Raw genomic sequence first — 19,692 nt, forward strand, 5'->3', positions numbered from 1 at the left:
ATAAATGAAAACATCATTCGAACTGATTCCGTGTAAAGATGTTTGTATGTTTGTTTTAAAAAGTTGTTGAAGCAAATATATATATATGTGTGTGTGTTTTTTTTTACCAGCTATAGGTGTCTTCTAATCCAACCCTGGAAAAGTAGAATAATCAATGTAAGTGTCTTTAAACAAAACACGAGCTCAATGCGATAAATCATCATTCATGTTTTAAAGAATCAGAGCTGCCGCTTGTGCTTGTTTGTCTCATACAATTGGCCAAGTTGGAAGAAATATGCTCCTATTTCCCCCTTCCTGAGTTACAGCATTGAATAAGGTCCAACAGCGTTTTCATGATGTCACAGTGAAACTGACCTTTGACTATTTGGAAATAAAATGTCATAACATAGATTTATCCTTTTATATCTGAGAGAGATGTAATAATTAGTGTATTAATTTGTGAGATATAGTGACAAATATCATTGGTGAGATAACGATGACCTTTGATCAAAAAATTTTTATCAGTTTGTGCTTGAGTGAATGTTTGAACCCTCTGGGAGTTTCTGGTATATAACATTCACAAAAACTTGAGGTTACTGCGACCTTTAAGTACCAATAGACAATAACAGGGCACAAAATTAAAAACTAACTTTCTTTTCAGATCTTCTTTTCTGAGCCTGGACAAAATCACACATCTACATTCTTTATTTTTAACTACGTTTGACTGTCAGTTAACTCGTTAGATGTTGTCAGATACATGTTACTGTGGGCCTCGGGGACTTAGGTGTTAAGAGTCCTTGCAGTCCTAAAGCAGGGTGACTCCCTGAGCGTCTGGTCTTCATACTATTATCACATCATCGTCATAGCCTCGATTTCCTACTTTCATGTTGCTATATGCAGTTGTATTTACATATCTCTGCCTGCCAGAGTTGTGTCTTAATTGTTCTACAATGGGCACAGTGGCATTTAACTAACTACAATATATTTGCTCCACATTATTTAGCTATGTTCCTTGGTTACAAATGGTTAATATAGATAGTAGGGCTGCATCAACACATCAGCCGACATCCGACTGATGTCCCCCTTGTTGGCTGGCATCGGCCTGTCAGTGGCTGGGATGGAATTCACCGGAGTCAGTGGCTGACTGACATCTGCCGATAGGTCAATTTTGGTCAGCAGGAGACCATACCAATGTTTGGCCAATGTAACGGTGCATCCGTAAATACATCTTAATGGAGATGCTCTATAAAAGTCAGCCATACCCTGTAGAACACTAATTATATGTGATGAGTCAGGGAACTTTGGAAAAAAACCCTTTACGCTTAGGGCTTATTATACTCTTATACGGCTTATTCTTGATCTCGATTAGTTCACCCAAACTGACCAGACTGACAACCTACTCTAACTACACTGGGAATATAAGCTTACTCTTCCAGCCGAGCCCTCAGCAGATCCAGCCTCTCCTCTCTCAGTGAGCCCCCACAGAGCTCTCCCACTCCTGGCACAAGAAGGTCCACTGCAGCTGCCTACAAACAAGCGACAGTCCCAGTCATGCATGCAAATTCCTTCCATAGCCCAGCTGACATTACAAGGGAAGAACTGAGAGGTTAAATCATTAATTCACTTTGTGTTTTTTAACCACTTACTGTATGCTTAGGATGGTCCTGGTTGTCTCTTGCATAAAAAGGCTTAAGATCATAAGGATAATCAGTGACAAAGACAGGAATGTTGCCGCAATGTTTCACCAGGTACTTCTCATGTTCTGTCTGAAGGTCACAGCCCCACTATAGAAAGGAAGAGCTACAGTCAAAGACGTAATAGTTGTAGATACTGTGCAGTGATAGCTGTAGATTGCAAACATATAGTAGAGGGAAATCCAACCACTTACATCTGATGGAAAGACAAATTTCTGAGAACTGCGGTTTAGGATGTCTATAGCCTCACTGTAGGAAATCCTAAAAGTAGATTGAGATAGTTTTATTCTTTTTAAAGGCCTCAAACTACTGACTGGTTTATTTTTATGTCATGTTGAGAAAAACAGAGACTCACACAGGGAATCTCTTCTTCACCATAGCATCCACTGTGTCCTTAGAATGAATGAATTGAACAGGAGAAAAATATATGAGTAGAAATAATAAAAAAAAAGTCAGATGACATTGTGGCTGGTAGTATAAAGAGCCAGTTTATGTATCCAAGTTAGGCAAGTGTCCTTCAAGACTCACCCTGTGTCCAGGCGTCACATGCTTGTGGAACAAAGCCACATCCTCTGCACAGTGAGCCAAGACATGCTCCGTAGCTGATCTGAACATGTCCTCGATGACCTAAAGAGTAGGCCCGGTTTAATAATTAAAGCTCTCCAGAGTGAATGTGCACAAAGGCAACGTTAAAAGTAAAAAAAAAAAAAAAAAGTAACAGTAAATTTTTATACCATGCTAAAAGGAGTAGACTGCTTTCAGAAAGATATTGTATGCAGAAAAATTATGTTAAATGAAACTGTGACATGTTAGCCAATCAGCTACTGTGATCAATATCATAGAGCAATACTGTAGTTGAGGACAGAGACATGGGTTACCAGGGTGAGATCCTCTAAGGAGTGTGTGAAGGAGACTTCGGCCTCCACCATGTAAAACTCAGCCAGATGCCGTCTGCTTTGGGAGTTCTCTGCACGAAATGTTGGCCCGAATGTGTAGACTCTAGAGAAAGCCCTGCAAGAGCATGAGCGACAATGTGAGATTTGAAATTCACTTCACACATGTATGTGCATGTGTCCCTGAGACAGAGCATGCAAGCAGGACATGTGAATTTTAAAAATGGCACTGAGAAATCAATTCTTATGCTTTGTCTCACCCTGACATGACTTCCAAATGAAGCTGACCAGACACAGTCAGGAACGTTGGGACAGAAAAAAAGTTCTCATCGCCATCATGCTCTGGTCCAAACGGCTGTAGTAAAAGCAGCGAGTTTTGGGTTTCAGGTTTCAAACAACATCAGAGCTTTCGCATAACCATTACGTACTGGGGACGGCACCACATACAAGATCACTCAACACACCAGTGAAAGCACCAATAGATGCTCACCTCAACCTGGAAGAGCTCCCCTGCCCCTTCACAGTCATTTGAGGTGATGATTGGAGTGTGGATCTGCACAAAGCCATTTTCCTGGAAGAAAAAATACAATTACTGGATACAAAAAGTCTTGCTCTGCATTTTGTCAGTAAATCCTCCACAGATGTTCTCACCTTGAAATATGAATGAATCGCTGTAGTGGCTTCACTTCGTATCCTCAACAGGGAGCTAAAGGCGTTTGTTCTACATCTGAGATGGGGAAATTGGCGAATATACTCAAGGCTGTGTCTGTCCTTGATTTTAAAGGGAAAATCCTGAAAAACAAAGCGATACTATTAGTTACCCTTTCTGTGTGATGATCAGATAGAAAGTTAAATATTTGAGGGAATATTTTCTTACCACAGGGTTACTCTCTCCAACTACATGGATTCGCTCTGCTTCCAGTTCAACTGACTGTTTTTGGTTTGGACTTTTCTTAAGAATGCCTGTGACTTCAACAGCACTACCAAATGTGAGCAACCTTAAAAATTAAAAGACAGAGTCAAAGGCACCTGCAGTTTTGTTGTTGTTGTTGTTGTTTGTTTTTGTATTTTGACTTCACATGTTTGAAAAAAAAAAAAATAAAAACAGAAATACCTACGGATTATTCAGCTCTGAACAAGCGACAATCTGCAGTGACTGCAAAGAGCTCCCATCATTGACATGGAGAAAGAGATTTACCCTCTGAGATCTGACGGAGCGAACCCATCCCTGCAAAAGAGAGACAAACCAAAGTGCACTTAGCTGTTCCAGCCAGTAATACAGACATATTTCTTCTACTTGCATGTAATGTTTTGAAACTAAGATGTTGGTCATTCCAAAATGTCGTTTCTCATTCTATTTCTATAAAGCATACAGAGTTGTGTGCCCAAGTTTGGTTTGGGCACACAACTCACAACTCACCTAATATGATTAAAATGTGTTCATCATTTTTGAAGAGGAAAAAAGCAAATACAATTCTTGCATGTTCTCCTAACGTTAGCGTAATTGCGTACACAAATCTGGCCGGTGCTAATTAAGTCAGTACTTTAAATGCTTTTTGTAACAAACTCTATTTTTTTATTTGAATATTTACCGACTCTGAAAACGACATTAATTTCCGGGATATTTTTAGTCAGTCTTGCACACACGCATACAACATGCTTAAGATCCATCAGACTTGTTCACACATTTCTTAAGCAGCCCAAGGTGGCCTGCTTTTCATCGCTGTTCTGTTTTAGGTAGCTTTGATCGAGTTCATAAAATAAAAATCACTACAGGTTATTAACATGCCTGTTTAGCTGCAGTGCTTTTAGCCACTGTGTCTTCACTTCTAAAATCCACCTAAGTCCTCATTTGCCCAGGGATGTCCAAACGTTTGCATACCACCGTGTATTATGAGCTCAGTATCCAGCCTGAACTGAATTTATTTCGGGGAGGATAACTAAGTGTAACATTGCTAAATTGCAATGTGTGTTTGTAAGTATTCAGATAAACCGAGATAGCTAGCTGTAATGCAAAGTAGCTGGATGTGTGCAGGCTGATGTCCTCAATAAAAGCACGCAGTAGCGAACCGGTGAGGTGGAGGGAGGTTGAAAGGAGCAGCGTGTGACTGCAGCTGCTGCAGACATTACCCAGTGACACTGAGGTGCAGAGGTGAGAGCTGACGTTACCTGCACTTGGATGTTTGCTCCCACGTCAGTGCCTGAAAGAGCTTCGGATACTCTCAGTTTCGTCGGTGTCTTCTTACAATAAAGTCGGGTACTGAACAATATTCCCCGAGAGAGTGATGTGGCTGAGAGCGTTTTAGCTGCAGCCTGAAACATCGTGAAAAACGCTGCCGCTTCCGGCAGGAAACAAACACACACAAAAAAAAGCTAAAACACTAAAACCACAACATGCTGCGAAAGATTGGAGACACAAAACACCACACTTGCGCAATCTTTCTTCTTATTCTTTTTTTTTTTTATGAACACAGTTTTCCTGCCGCTTGACTTTCACGTTGTGCCACTTGTCTAACCACTTCCTGTTTAGGTTTTTCACCACGCCCAATTCAATCACGTGGGTTCTGACAAACCAATCGGATTTCGGTTTCTACCAGCAAGTTTTGTCTTGTACTCGGGAGATGTAGTTTTGATATCCAGAAGTTCATAATGTCACAACCACACAGTTGTATAAAGGCATTTTCTTAATATATACCGCCATAACACAACGTGTAGAGTAGGTAGATGTTAAGGAAAAAAGTCTGACGTAAAACTTGTCGAAAGAAGAGTAGTATGAAAACTATGATCATTTAAATTTGGTTGATAGTCCAAAAACAAGAAGAGAGCTAGTCACCGGATTTGTCTTTTGCATTAATCAAACTATAGGCTAAGTAGAGAAAGGAGAAAAATCCCATCCCTGTCCTATAAAAGACACATTATGTTCTTCTGTATCAACAGTGAGTATTTAGAATGTGTGGCGAGAGAAGCATTCAGAATTCAGCAGTTTTTCTAATGCAGGCGAAAAATAAATCTCTCTGGTCCACCGAGGAAAATATTTCATACCCGTGGCCACAGGCCAAGCTTCTCTCCACGCACAGTGAGATATGTAGAATATATTTTTCAGCACATGTGGAGTGATTCAGTGGTGTAATGAAGCAAGCAGAGCAGCCATCACAACCACACGGAAACCTTCTTCAATCTTGCATGAGTTATATGCCATCAATGTGGGGTCCATTTGCGCACAAACCCTGTTAATTCAATACCCACAATGACACTTGGTCTATTCCCACCATTTGCTGCTGGAGTAAATCAGATCATGCCAGCAATGTAATAAGATGCCATGGACAATTATTCACCTGGTCTCGCCTGTCAGCTTTGGAGCCCCTGGTCTGGGTCTGGCAGCAAACACAGAGCTGGGTGTCTCCACCTCCGGCTGCTTATGACACATCATCATTAAAGCCAACATGATGCATTTGAAAAGTCAGCAGGGTCATTCATATTAATTACCTCCAGCACGGTGGGAGCAATTATGCACATGGTCTCATCTTAATGGGGAGCAGAACTATTCTATTTTCTGATTCGTCGACAAATCGTACAGAATATAATGCGAAATTTGCAAAGGTTTTGTACGTGTGTATCATATCTTTTTGTTTTCTCTGCTTGCTGTGCATACACAACTAACGCAGCCTCACAACCAACCGCTCATCTCTCTCTCTCTCTCTCTCTCTCTCTCTTTTTTTGCCCTCCCAAGAAATCTATCAAAGTGATCTGCAATTATTATTGGAGCAATATATATATGAAACACGCCTTCCCATTCTGTGCATTACCCGGTGCAGTATCTGACTCTACCACAGGGTAGTGCTGTAGCTCCATGAGAGCGCCTACTCACCTTCCCAGTCCCTTTCACTGTAGGTGTATTCATTTACCCCTCGGTAGCCTCCAGTATGTTATTAATTTGCAGCCCCGGGGTCTGCTGAAATGGAAACAAGCTGGCATCTCTGTGTGCTCTCTGCAGCTCTATCAACACTAATACAATAAGACCTGCTGGCTTTCATTGGCAGCAGATAGTCCAGTGAATTCACGTTGCACGCAGGAAATGTTGTCTTCCCACTAACAGGAGGAACGGGACTGGTTGTGTTACTCTCCCTGCTTGGCCATAACTTCAGTGGTAATTTCCCCCCCTGTCTGCGGTGTTGACACATTGCGTGACAACACGCACGTGAGAGAGATATGTTGCATCAAGGCTAAATTTTATTTCTACAGACACGTTGTCCCACACAAACCACAAGGCAACAAATACGCGGAACAAGCTGAGAACATGCTGCTGTCTGTAGATATCAAATCTTTGAACAATCAAAGCAAACAGCCTGAAGTCAATCGTTCTCCTGTTTGCACTGCACATGTAATGAATCATGAGGAGAAGTGAGATCATGGTATTTCCAACAGGAAGCTCTCTACAGGTGGAGCAGTTGTTTGGCAGTGGCCTGACAACCTTATTTGGGCTTAACAACTTGTTAGAATCAATATACGATTAGTCAGCAAAACAAAGGATTCTGCTGTAAAAGCTTGGACCCCAGGAGGATCACTGAATTTAGAGGGCAAGTGCATCCAGTGCTGTCTGCTGAGCTGTCTTCCCAATGACTGCGGCACCTCTTTGACAGCATCCCCTTCCCTGCCCGCCCCCCCTCCACCCTCCACGATAGCGACCCTTTAACCGCCCCTGCAAATATTCAGCATTCTCAAACGGACGGCTGCATCGATTTTATGTAACATGGCTCGTTAAGTGCTGATTAGACCATTATAGTGATGTGATTTCAGGGAATGGGTTTGGGTGACACTCAGTCAAACACAAATCAAAAGGAACTAACAACCCTTACATTGAGAAAGATTTGGGCCGTTGCTCTGTTTCACCTACAGCTCTCAATTTAGTGCCAGCATATTGTGCATGGACACGGTTTACAGCCGCTGTCTGATGGAGCAGCCTCACAGGTCTGCAGTTAGAGAAATGTTTCAAACAATACAGTAATTAGGGTCCAAATTCATAAAATCAATCATTTGTTGGAATTATTATTTTTGAGTTTGAATTAATCATCTTCATCCAGCCTGTTCTCTGCATGTCCATCACTGTCTGGTTTGGATCGGTCACCAAGCAGGACAGGACCAGACTGCAACGGACTATAAGGTCTGCAGAGCAGATCATTGGGGCCAACCTGCCCTTCATCCAGGACCTTTACAGGTCCAGAGACAGGAACCAGGCAGGCACTATCGCTGCAGACCCCTCACACCCCGGACACATACTGTTCTGACTGCTTCCCTCTGGCAGGCACCAAAACCAGCAGATTTAAAAACAGTTTCTTCCCCGAGGCTGTCTCCCACATCTCCCCATAAGACAACTGACAACCTCATGAACATTTGCACATTACTGCACTAACGCTCTATTGTACAATATTCCACTACAAATATTTCTAATGTGAATGTATATATGTGTATATATCTAGACATTTTCGTTTGTCTTCCCCTTAACGTGTCCAAGATAGAAACACTGGAGTCAAATTGCTAGTATGCTAGTATTCCTCCCACCGTCCAAAGACATCAGGTTTGGGTTAACTGGTGACTCTAAATTGTGAGTGCTTGTTGGTCTCTGTCTGTCTCTGTGTGTTGGCCCTGTGATGGACTGGTGACCTGTCCAGGGTGAGCTGGGATTGGCTCCATCACCCCCCATGAAACGGATAAGCGGTAGAAGATTAATAGTCAATGATTTACTTTTTTTTTTTTTGCACAAGGGCAAAAAAAGTGTTCTCTGTAATAAAAAATAGATAAACGCAACTGAATATTTGGTTGGTTTTCAGTTGGTGTGTCAGCTGGTGAGATGCCAGACAGTTTATCTATTTTCAACCATTTTAGAAGACTGACTGATCCATTCATTTAAGAACTGAGTGAGCAACAAAGAAAATAGCAATTAGCTGCTTTCCTAAGAGAGAGAAACTGGCAGAACGTCTCTGCAAAGACCACCCTGAAATCAAAATGAAAAGTGAGGACTGCTTGACATTCGCTTTGACTTTTCCTACCCAAGACAGATGAGAATAAATTAAACATATTTAAGAGAAGGTAATGGTGTGGTCCCCTTGAGGCTGTCCCCTTGGGGGTCCAGCTGCAATGTAATTATCATAAGCTCATCCTTAGCCTCTCCTCTCCTGTGTACTTATGATGCAATTTTGTCTCACGTGACACAACTTTTCATCACCTTGCTGAGAAAAAGTTTCTGAAATCCTGATTTTAAATATCAATTGCAATCACTTTTATAGCACAAACATAACATAAAAAAGCTCTGGCTGTTCTGAAATTGCTGAATCTGAGTTAAACTTGGCAAATTCTTGTGGAGCTGAGTAGCTGGGCCCTACTCCCTGCATTTTAGACCTCCATATAATTTACTCACTGGCTGAGGATTGGCGAAGAATAACACAGTAAGATCTGTGATTACACAATTGTTCTCATACCAGTGTCTCATCTAGCTGTTGGCTTCTGTGTGACTTCCAATAATGCTTTTTATTGGATATTGTTGTGGAATCATCCAATCTACCTAAAATCTATGTAAAGTTACTTTAGAATGCAGCCCTCCAGCGAGGCTAGTGATTACTGTGTGCAAGGTAAAAACATGTTTTGATTTTACTGGTTAGAACTGAAGATCCATACCCATGGCAGATACAGCACTGAAATGAAATCATCATGCCATCAGGAGCGGTAACATCACAGCTTCAGTCTGGCACCAACACTTGAACCACATCTTTTTGTCACCAATGGTAAGACTCTCCTGAGATGGCTAAGAATAGATGACGAGACAAAGAAAAGCAAAAAAAACAAAGAGTTAATATCGCAAATTGTATCTCCTTCTTCCACACACACACATTGGCCTTTAGTAAAACGGAAGGATTAACTCTCACCCACACTTTACCGCAGCATCACTCCTCAGCACCTGCTTCAGCAGAGTGTAGAGTGGACACAGGCTCATTTACTTCCCCTTTGGCCTCATTTACAGGAGCATCTGCACAAATCATCCAAAAAGGTACCTCTACGATGTGAAGCAGAATTTTGAGTTCTATATGGGTCATCCCAATTTTATTTTCATTTTATTTCTACCTTCTCCAGGGCACAGTTTGTGGGCATCCTTAAAGCGTGCGTCTAGCATTTACAGCAAACCAATATTAAAATTATACTGCCTCTGAATAAATAACACGTAAAAGGTTTTTTTTTTTTTTTAATCTCACCTTTTTCAGTCTGGGTCTACTAGTGAGGTGACTTTGACAAATGGATTAATAAATAAAACAAAACAAAACAAAAACTCCCTGTGTCATTTTTTCTGGTGCAGTTTTGAAAAGGAAATGGTTGCTGTGGGATCATTAGCATCAGCTCAACCTGAAGACTGTAAAATGTCTCTGGACATTTTTAGCAGCCTAACATTGCTGCAACCTGATGTGAAAGCACAGAGTTTAGGCTGCCTTATTCCCTTCTCCAGAAAAGTTATGTGTTTATATGACAGCATGCATCGCTCTGAGTTTGTCTGCCTGTCTCTTTTGCTGTGATTTAAATGCGTATCTGTAAAATTAACAGCTAAACTGGGCAGGCATTCTCAGTTTGCTTCCAGGAAGAAGCAGTGTACTCATGTTTGTAGCCTCGTGACCTTTCTTTGCCTTCTATTTCACAATCTGTACCATTCTTTCTCCAATGAAAAGCAATTTTTTCACCCTTTTGGCCAAATCCGGTTCTGTACTCAGGGCCTTTTTGTTCAACAAGTGCTTTTGTTTGGAGGGGAGACACAATATTCTATTTGAAGAATGCCATTAAAATGATGAACAATTCACTAACAGCAAACTACAAATGAGCAGTGAGAGCTATTTGTGTGGGAGCGTTCCTCCACAACCCTATCATTAATGTGTCCTTCCCCTGCTGATTTATTTCATTTACCTCCCCTGTTGGCACAGGAATGATCTGATGATACAGTAAGTGAATGATAACTGGTTTCATCCCTGATTGGGAGGCACTATTGCGGCAGAAAAAAAAATTAAAAAGGAGAAATGTATCATCTCTGACAGGCGATCCAGTTTTAATTGGGGAACTTCAGCAAGTCCGGTGTGACATCTGCTCATCTTTAGGCAGGAATATCTTAGACATCTACATTTAATCACAAAGGTCAGAGTGCTAAAGTAACTAGTGTGATACCCCTGGGGCAGGTACGTGTCTTTGTCAAGGGCAGTTTGAAGGGTTCGAAAATGTTCTGCTGTGGTACAACACACCGTTCACAGTGGAAGACGCACCCATCTGTCCTTCATGTGTCCTGCTGCCTTGCTCCGTACAAATGAAATGATATATAGAATATATATTTTTCATCACAATAGAGAGAGGCCTTTCTTTTCCTTTCTAACAAAGGCAATGATCCCCCCCAGCAGAGTTTGGAAAATGCTGCCTCAGCACACATCCAACCATAAATCTATGACTAATTACTTTAGTTTATCAAGACGTACTGTACCACATACCCTCCAATTAGCCAAACAATGAATGGTAACGGCCTGCTCGTCCATGTGGGCTTTTAAGTTGCACTTGCTCACAGCATCAAACTGGGAAATGTGAGTATTCAAGCAGTATTTTTCAGTATAATTTCCAAAAACAAAGCCTGGGCCCATATGTTCTTATGTTAATTATAGAACAATTAAGACCTGCCTGAAATATCGCTCAAAATAAGGGGCTGTCTCTTTACACCCACAGAACAGAGGAGGTGTGAATTCGGCAAAAGTAATGAAAACATCGAAGTGCAGAGAAAAACCTTAATAACAGCAATACAAGCATTACGGCATATTATTACACCTAATTTTTTCCCGGGTTAGCTTCTGACCCACATTATGTTTTTGTTATCGCAACCTCTGGGTCACTGTCATCATCCATCTGGAGCCGGGACAGCATGGTGAAACAGTGGTTCACCTCACAACCTGGCACACGGGGCCCTTTCTGCACGGAGTTAGCGTGCAGTCTTTATCCAGTTACTCCGGCTTCCTCCCACAGGCCACAGACGTGTGCATTAGTAAGTCTGAATGTACGCTTTTGTCAAAGCTGCGATTGGCATTCAGACCCTGCCCGCACCCAAACCCAACTGGGATGGCTCCCCTGTGCGACCCTGTAAAGGCAGTAGATGGCTGGATCATGAATAAATGCAGTCTAGCCTTTTTTTTCTGATTAGTAAATTATGATTAGTACAAAATATTGTTACAACACAAGATCATGAACATATGTATCACATTTTCAGGCTCAGTTTCAAAAGCTCGGCAAAATGTTGGTCTGTTTTATTTATGCAGACATTTCCCATTCGAGCACCTTTGTTGTACGCCAACAGAGAGACCGAAATATCCTGGGAACTGGTACTGTAGCTTTGCTGCTACTGAAACGTTATGCGGTGATGAAAAGAGCCAGCGTCTTGTATGTTCATGGTTGATCTTTCTCCTGAGCAAATCTTACGAAATGCCAACATTTTTTTTTTGCTTTCTTTTTGTATTCCACGCTATACTTCCCTGTTTTTCTGTCTGACAGTTAATATCTATTATTATGGGGACGTAAAAAGCCAAGCCAGCTGAGGTAACAGGTTACACTTGAAATTTGCCATCTTCCTCAGGATTACATAGGCACATTTGGTTATTTCTGAGACCAAATGATGTCTATTTCCGCTGCACTCATCACAAGTAAGGAACATTATTTACTCTGTTTTTTGACTTAAATGAAGACAAAAATCAGCGGCTTTGCACAGCAGCATCTCAGGAAGGTAAGTAATATTTTTCAGTGTTTGAGAGTGCAGCGTAGCAGCTACAGCGAGTATACAGTAGAATTATAATCTAATTCTGCTCCACTGCATGCACATGTACTGGTCTGAGGTTTCTTGGCAGTAAACAATAAATGTTTACTGCCAATGTTGAACAACACTGTAAAAAAGAAAAAAAGTAAAAAACATACACGAGCCAACTAAAGGATTCTTGTCTTTGTCCTGTTTCAGATCTGCATAGCGTTCAATATGTCACGCAAATGGCCACGTATGAGCTTTTCTAAAAAAAAAAAGAAGCTCTTTGTGAATGTGAAGACACTAAAAAGAGGTTAAACACATTATTTTCCTGACAGCAATAATCACAGTGTTTTACACGCTTTGCCTTCAGTGTAGCCAGGTGTGTGTGTGTGTCTGTGAGTGTGTGCCTGCCTATGGAAGGTGTTGGTTAGCAGGTCAGCACTTTTTCCAGGAAAATTTGCTTAGGATAAAATATGAACAAAAACAAGTCTCTCAGTGAAAAAGTGCCAAAAAAGAAATTCTCCACAACTGTAAAGTGTTTCGACTGGCAGGCTTATTTGTATGAGTAAATGAAATGAGAGGCCAGGTGTGTTGCAATCCAAATGTGCAACGTGGAAAATAATTCCCAGAGGTTGATTTACATAATAGTATTGGTAATGGGCCCAAAGGTTCTGTAACCAAAACAGTTCTGTCAGGCTGACTTCAGGCTTTGTGTTTCAGACTGAAAACATACAGCAACAGATTTAAAAAGAGGACAAAGGAAACAAAAGTCTCTGCTCGTCTGCTGTGCTGAGCAATATAAAGAGATCGTTCCCACTGAGCCGCGTGGATTGCTGTCTTTGAAGTGAATGTGTAGAACAGCATCGACCAAAGAGCATTTATCTAATCGTGCGTCAATGGAGCATCAATGACCATAAGAATATGCCTGTGGCAATAAGCACGTTGGGGATTTAGCCCTTCCACAGTATCCTATTTATTGCCTGTATCATCTGGTTGAGGGAGGAATGCCATAAATTGTATGATTTTATAGTTCTAGCCATAAAGACAGGAAATGCAACAGCTTTATTAAGATCTCACCCTCAGTTAGGGTTGAGTTTTTTTTTTTTTTTTTTTAAATGGCGGCGCACTTCAAATCCAAAACTCCCATCAGTGTAGCAGCTGAGTCAGACTTCCACAAACTGCTCCTAACTACTCCTCCACCGCACGTTTGTGACTAGTCGTCAGCTCAGCTATAGCCTTAAAGGGGGTAAATTGCCTCAGCCAAACAACACAAGAAGCTCATTCCAACTAACAACATCAGTTCCCCAGTCGGCAGGAAGAGGAGGTATCAAAAACTTTAAGCTTTGGAGGTTTTCAACGTTCACACAATTTTAACCTTTTGACCCAAGGCAACCTGTCTAATTTAAATATACAAAATCTTTCCTTTTGCTTTATACATCTTTAATATGGCCTGCTGTTAAATACTCAGCAGCAGCTCAAGCTTATTAAATATGCATTTGCCTTGTTTCAATCCTGATAACAGAGTATCTCCGCTGAGGATGAACCTCATTCTTTTGGTTCAACTTTGCTCCATCTTGTCTCTTTGATCACACCTTCACACTTCTTCTTTTTTTCTTTTTTAACCGCAACCATTTTTAAAAATAAGTCTTTTGAAATCACTGCTCATGACTGGCTCCCGTGCATCCCCTCGCTGACTTCGAGTGGTGCTCATGTCATCAGCAGAAATCAATAACACCTATTTTTTCACAAACATGAAGTGCTACATGATAAGCTGTCCTTAGACATTAAGCATCAACTAACCCCTCAGTCAACACGAATGCTCCCAGACACTTGGTTTAAACGAGTACTGATCCTTAGCTACGAGCTGATTTGACCTCAGGCATAATTAGGCTAATAAAAGCATTAGATATGCTGTCAATATGATTTGCATAATGTGCAAAGGCAGTTTCATTCCTGAATACAAACAGTGTCCAAGTGACTTAAAAATGCTGCAGTGACATTTCTCTGGGTCCTTTGTTCACACCTGTCAGGGGAAATGTGATGGAAGATGGCAACTGCAGCTGCGGCTTCTGCCTCCAGTGGGTCCACGAACATTACCAAGGCCCTGCTGGAGTCCGATACTAATCAAACGCGCAAGTACACACATGCACGCATTCGCACAGTATGAATTTTCTGAAAGAGAAAGAAAAGAATTTCACCCTGTGCTGACAGGATTAATTTCTTACTGCACCAATTCCGACATAATCCACAGAGATCAGGGTGAAAATCAAACGTGAATTGTCATTTCTCACTTGCACAAGCCGAAGTAACCGAAGCAAAAAAAAACCCAAAAAAAAACCACACAATAAAAATCACACAATTTAGTTGCGTTCAGATGAAAAGGCTTTTCAAACTTATGCAAATCAATGTCCTCAGAATATTTACTATTGCTATTGAAATACTTCTCAAAAGAGGTGATAAACAAACCAAAATATGACATTGTCTTTGCAGTCTGCAGCTGCAGCGAGTCTCACCTCCTATAGGAAACTGCAGCCAGTGAATTTGTGAGGCCAGCTTTGATGTGGCTCCAATTCGCAGATTATTGATTATCTTGGTGATGTGTATCTCAGTGAAAATTACTTCAACACTGAAAGCCATGTAATGAGTCACTCTCTCACCAGCACAGAGGTCAAAACTGTCAGGTTGTGTTGCTCGACAATGGGGAAGTGTGGGTTCTCGCGGGGCTCTTAAGTCTCATTTTTGGAAAATAATGCCTCTCGAATTACAAGCATGCAGCATTGTAATGCTTAAGGTGCTGCTGGTACTGCACATTTTCCATTTCCCCTTGCAGGCCGGTTGCCATGTGAGGCAACGCTGGCCTTTGTATGACCCATAGAAAAATGACACTTTGAAAACCATCACCTCATTTTTATTTCCGAAGCTTGCACTTTACTGAGTGCTTCTATCACTGGTGGGTTTTGTCATCATAGCGGGCATCCAGATGAGACCCCAAACCCTGAGGAAAATTCTGTCTCACTTCTCTATGGCCAGTTGGTTTACCATTCCTTGCCCCATTAGCTTTTACGATTGGTCCAGCATTTGCATAACTGGTAAAGAGGGGAACGAGGACTTCAATGATTAAAGATGGAAGTCGGGGCTGTCCCATCCATTCGGACATATGTTGTTATCATGCCAACCAGCTATTTTATGGCTGTTGCGAAAACTTGAACAAATGCGACCGGTCTGCTTAGAATTCTCAAGAGTGGTGGAGCGGCAGTGCGAGGTGGCGCTGCATGTCAACAACATTACTGATCTTCAGGGAAAAACATGCAGCTGACCGTCATGCAATTACAATACCTGAGATTGACAGACAGACGAAGATGAGAGACAGCAGGTGTTTCTTTTTGGTGGTTATTTTCGGCCTATGGACAGGATTCACTGAGGGAATGGCTGGCTGGCTGGCTTGCTGGCCCTCAGCAGGAACCAACCTTTTACTGATTTTAACAGCAAATACCTCTGCCAGTGTTTATCCAACACTTGGGGTAAGAATGTTAAAATTATCAGCGAGAGGAAACAGATGGAGTGTGAAAGCCTTGCAGAGATATCTCTTCTCATCAGTCTCGACTCAGGTAATGAAAAATAGTTCATGCATGGTTTTTAGAAGAAGGTCTTGCCTCCCATCGCCCGTCAAAGAGGTGGAATCTGACTGATGCAAGATTTTATTCTTTTCTCTCACATAAATAACTTGAAGAAGGTCAATCAAATTTGAATATAATGGTAGTTGTTAAGTGAACGCGAGAGCAAATTTGGCTGCATGAACCACAAATAGTGTCGCTGTCGAACAGGTCTGTCTCTGATTGAACCTGAAAACAATTGCTGCAGACACAAAGGGAAAAGAAGCCACAGCACTGAGAATATTCTTGCTATTAAAAGCTCCATATGTAACTTTTCTCTGCTGCTGAATGCTGTGCCCTGTTGGGAGAGGGATGGAGGGGATAGTTCCTAGCAAAGAGCTTCTGTCATTGATGTGTTAAGAGGTTATTAAACACCCTCTGGGCAGTGCTGCCTCCTCATGGTAGGAGATCCACAACAGTGACTGGGTTTCTTAAAGCGATAGTTTGGCCCGGCTGAGCTGAGGCTATCGCCAGTTAGCATGCTAACTTTAGTAGTGGGAATAGAGAACAAGAGTTAACTTTAGCGTTGCTTTGCACCTCTGCAAGCGAGTGATGGTGAATTTGCACCATTTACTCTCAACTGGCCAGCAAACCACCGAAAGGGCTAATTTTGGCAATACGGCTATAACAACAGTTTTGTGTGTACCTTTGTGAAAACAGACACTGGTCTGTCTAATATTAATTGCATCGTGAGCAAAAGATCACATATTATTTTCAGCCTGCATGGTGAATCAGCCTTTGTTTTCAACACTTGATGGCACATACTGCTTTCCTTGCCTTCTGTTCATATTTTCAGCTACTCAATGATGCAGCGTGGTGCCACATGCAACCTGTCAGCATCACAGGACATGCTTGTAATCACGGTAAAAAGACATTATTTCAGTTATTATACACAGTATTTATCCACAAATAACAAGTCATTTGAACCTTAGTTGTCTTCCAAAGATTGCGATTAATGGGTTATGTTTATGGCCGTTGATGCTGCATTGTCCACAAAACAGGACAGGAGTTGTACCAAATGTTTTTACTTAATTAGTATGTGAGAAATAAAATGCTCTCCCATTGTCACAGTGCCCTGTGGAGACTTTCTCCTTACAGAGGTGGTTGAGGTGAAGTTATTGTTTGGGTTGGACTGAAAAAGTACAACCCTCAAGGCTAGAGGGCATTTTGCCTCTGCAGCAGAATTTATCCTGCTCAGACTCTCTGCTGGCAGGACTTTCTGTTCCCCCGGCAGAGAAATCCTCTTCATCTGAGACATGTGGGGCTCGGGGCTCAGTCTGTCTCAGGGAAGATGGGAGACACAGATTTGAAATTTGCTTTGCAAAAAAACTTGTGAAGTCAAACTAGCTAAGGCAAACACTGGGGTGTGATCATTTCCTGATGCTTGCCAGTCACGCAGAGAGCTCAGCGGTTTTCTCCACTCGCATTAATACATAGTGGGGGGGGCAAATGAGAGAGCGCTGCCTGGTTAGGAAAAGCGGGCCGTCGCGCTTTCTTCTGGGCACCGTACTCAGCTCTGCCTGCAGTGAGTGTAAATGTTCCAGGCTCCCTTCCTGCCACCACATACTGGCAGGAACTCCCGAGCCACCCCGCCTGCTAACAGGATTAGACCCTGAGCTCCACTTGTTTCAACAAAGTTATCAAGTTTAAAAAACACAGTCTCCCGGTGGCTTTTGTAACATCAAAGGATTGTTCTTCAACTTTGACAGTTTAATAGTTTTGCTCAGCATCCCTTGAAGCCTGCTTATCACCTGGCTTTTAAATGCATTAACTTTTTTTATGAATGGTATGTATTTTATGTGCTGGTGATCGACCACATGATCACTTCATTTCAGGATTTAATAGATTGATGCTCTAAACAGGTGGTAGTGCGCGTTTAACTAACAAAAGGCACAAGGCGTAATATCAAATTGCATCAAATTAACATCATCACGAAATGTGATGCAAGGTGAGAATTAGTGTGTGTGTGGAACATTCTGGAGGTGAAGATGATCAGCTAATTTGTCCACGTTAAATGGGATGCGATGCAAATTTTAGAAGTTACACAATCAGGTGTGGTAGCAAAGTGAATCTAACATGTCTCAAGTCACTTTGACATAGAATTATTTTTTGTGTTATATAGAATATACATATTATATAAACAAGCAAACAAACAAACAAAAAACACAGGAAATAAACACAAAATATTCCCTTTATTTTTTTTTCTACCTTAAGACTACACAGGGTGACCGATGTAGCTCTAAGAGGTATCTACATTTGCATTTTATTTACAGCTTACTTTGATGTCTTCGTATTTACATAGTCAAAGAGAAGCGCTAAAAACACAGTGTTGAGAACAAACTCAAACTCAAAGTGAGTCCAAACTTTAGAAAAAGATACAGTCTTATAACGCAACGGTTCTCAGTGCAATATTCCACAATGCAAATATCCTTCATTCATATTATGCTAAACATACATTTTTTTTTGTTTTGGAAACGAAACATCACTGAATCAACCAACAGCAGAGAGGGGAAAAAAAAAATAACCATTTACTGTTAGCTTTAACATTTGTACAGATTGAGACACTCAATCATGCTCCCACCGCCCCAACACACACAAACAAGTTCATGTTTGATGGTTAAAATTATAAGAAGGTCAGGAGTGTGCAGTGGCTTGGCATAGTTCAAAAAGTATCAGAAGTCAAATTAAAGTCACAATTATCCAAAATAGTCTTGACTCCTCTTGTGTTCTCACACGATGACATTTTGGAATGAGCAGACGTAAATTGTCCTTTGCAGTCTCCACTGAGGGGAGCAAGGGAGGGAGGTGGGGAGTGGGACACTGTTAAACCAGAGCTAGGATGTGTCCGCGGAGGTTATTTCCAAGGTTGGTGTCTATTGATGACCTTTAGTCTGTAAACACGAACTAGTACATCTGCAGGTGTACTGTGTTTTAGCCAGCCACGGGACCGAGTGGAGCCCTATTCTGGGGTATGAAAGCACTTTCGATGCTGACCTGCAGGCAGCCCTTAGGGCAAAGGCATTTTGTATCTTTCATCTCACCCACAACACTACGCAAAGCCCATCTATCTCAGCAGCCAATACACTAATGCGGTTTCTATCACTGATGAGACTGGTTTCCTTAGCCATCACTTATTAAAAAATATTCTCCTCCTAAACTTTATCTGATGGGAAACTGTGATGAGGAATACTGACTTAAGCTCAATGATAAAGAAACACTGCCTTTCATATTCAGATCAGTAAAACATAGCTGGTCTAATAAAAACACAGTAATTGATGTAACTAAACCACCTTTCATAGTTTATTCCATGTGTTGAAACACCCTTAAGTATTGTTCAAGTACAACAATTAACAATAAAAGGGACAATAGTTCACATTTTTTTTTTAAATTCACATTTGTTATACTGTTAATTCATATAGCTATTTATAAAACAAAACTAAAATGTAATTCAAAAACCATTCCTGTAAAATACCTTTTGTTGTTTAATACACACATTAATTCCACAGTATTTTTGTTGGCTCTTCACTATTTTCATAATTGAGTAGCTTGACCACAGTCAAATAAAAAGGTTTATTCTATGTTTTAATTTTCTTCCTTGGATTAAAAAAACAAGACAAGACAAAAAAACAAAAAAACAAAAAAACACCCAAACCCAAAACCAATTTAAAGGAAAG

General features: G+C 41.2%; 1 protein-coding gene across 2 annotated transcripts in view; it reads right to left on the minus strand.

The window, feature by feature from the left end:
- The window catches only part of LOC115052653 (probable asparagine--tRNA ligase, mitochondrial), a 37,881-nt gene extending 32,829 nt beyond the window's left edge, over positions 1–5,052 (minus strand). The window contains exons 1-13 of one of the 2 annotated variants that reach the window (XM_029516902.1): positions 4,736–5,052; positions 3,685–3,794; positions 3,444–3,564; positions 3,218–3,358; positions 3,057–3,137; positions 2,827–2,921; positions 2,552–2,684; positions 2,202–2,300; positions 2,029–2,066; positions 1,868–1,934; positions 1,626–1,763; positions 1,408–1,505; positions 108–134 (exon numbers count right to left, since the gene is read on the minus strand). In XM_029516902.1, the coding sequence (XP_029372762.1) occupies positions 108–134; positions 1,408–1,505; positions 1,626–1,763; positions 1,868–1,934; positions 2,029–2,066; positions 2,202–2,300; positions 2,552–2,684; positions 2,827–2,921; positions 3,057–3,137; positions 3,218–3,358; positions 3,444–3,564; positions 3,685–3,794; positions 4,736–4,888 (1,301 nt within the window). In that variant the 5' untranslated portion in view covers positions 4,889–5,052. The remainder of the gene's footprint in view (positions 1–107; positions 135–1,407; positions 1,506–1,625; positions 1,764–1,867; positions 1,935–2,028; positions 2,067–2,201; positions 2,301–2,551; positions 2,685–2,826; positions 2,922–3,056; positions 3,138–3,217; positions 3,359–3,443; positions 3,565–3,684; positions 3,795–4,735) is intronic. The other variant, XM_029516901.1, reaches the window with a different exon arrangement.
- Between the last annotated feature and the right edge of the window lie 14,640 nt (positions 5,053–19,692).

This window comes from Echeneis naucrates, chromosome 13, assembly GCF_900963305.1.
Source record: "Echeneis naucrates chromosome 13, fEcheNa1.1, whole genome shotgun sequence".
Classification (NCBI taxonomy): domain Eukaryota; kingdom Metazoa; phylum Chordata; class Actinopteri; order Carangiformes; family Echeneidae; genus Echeneis; species Echeneis naucrates.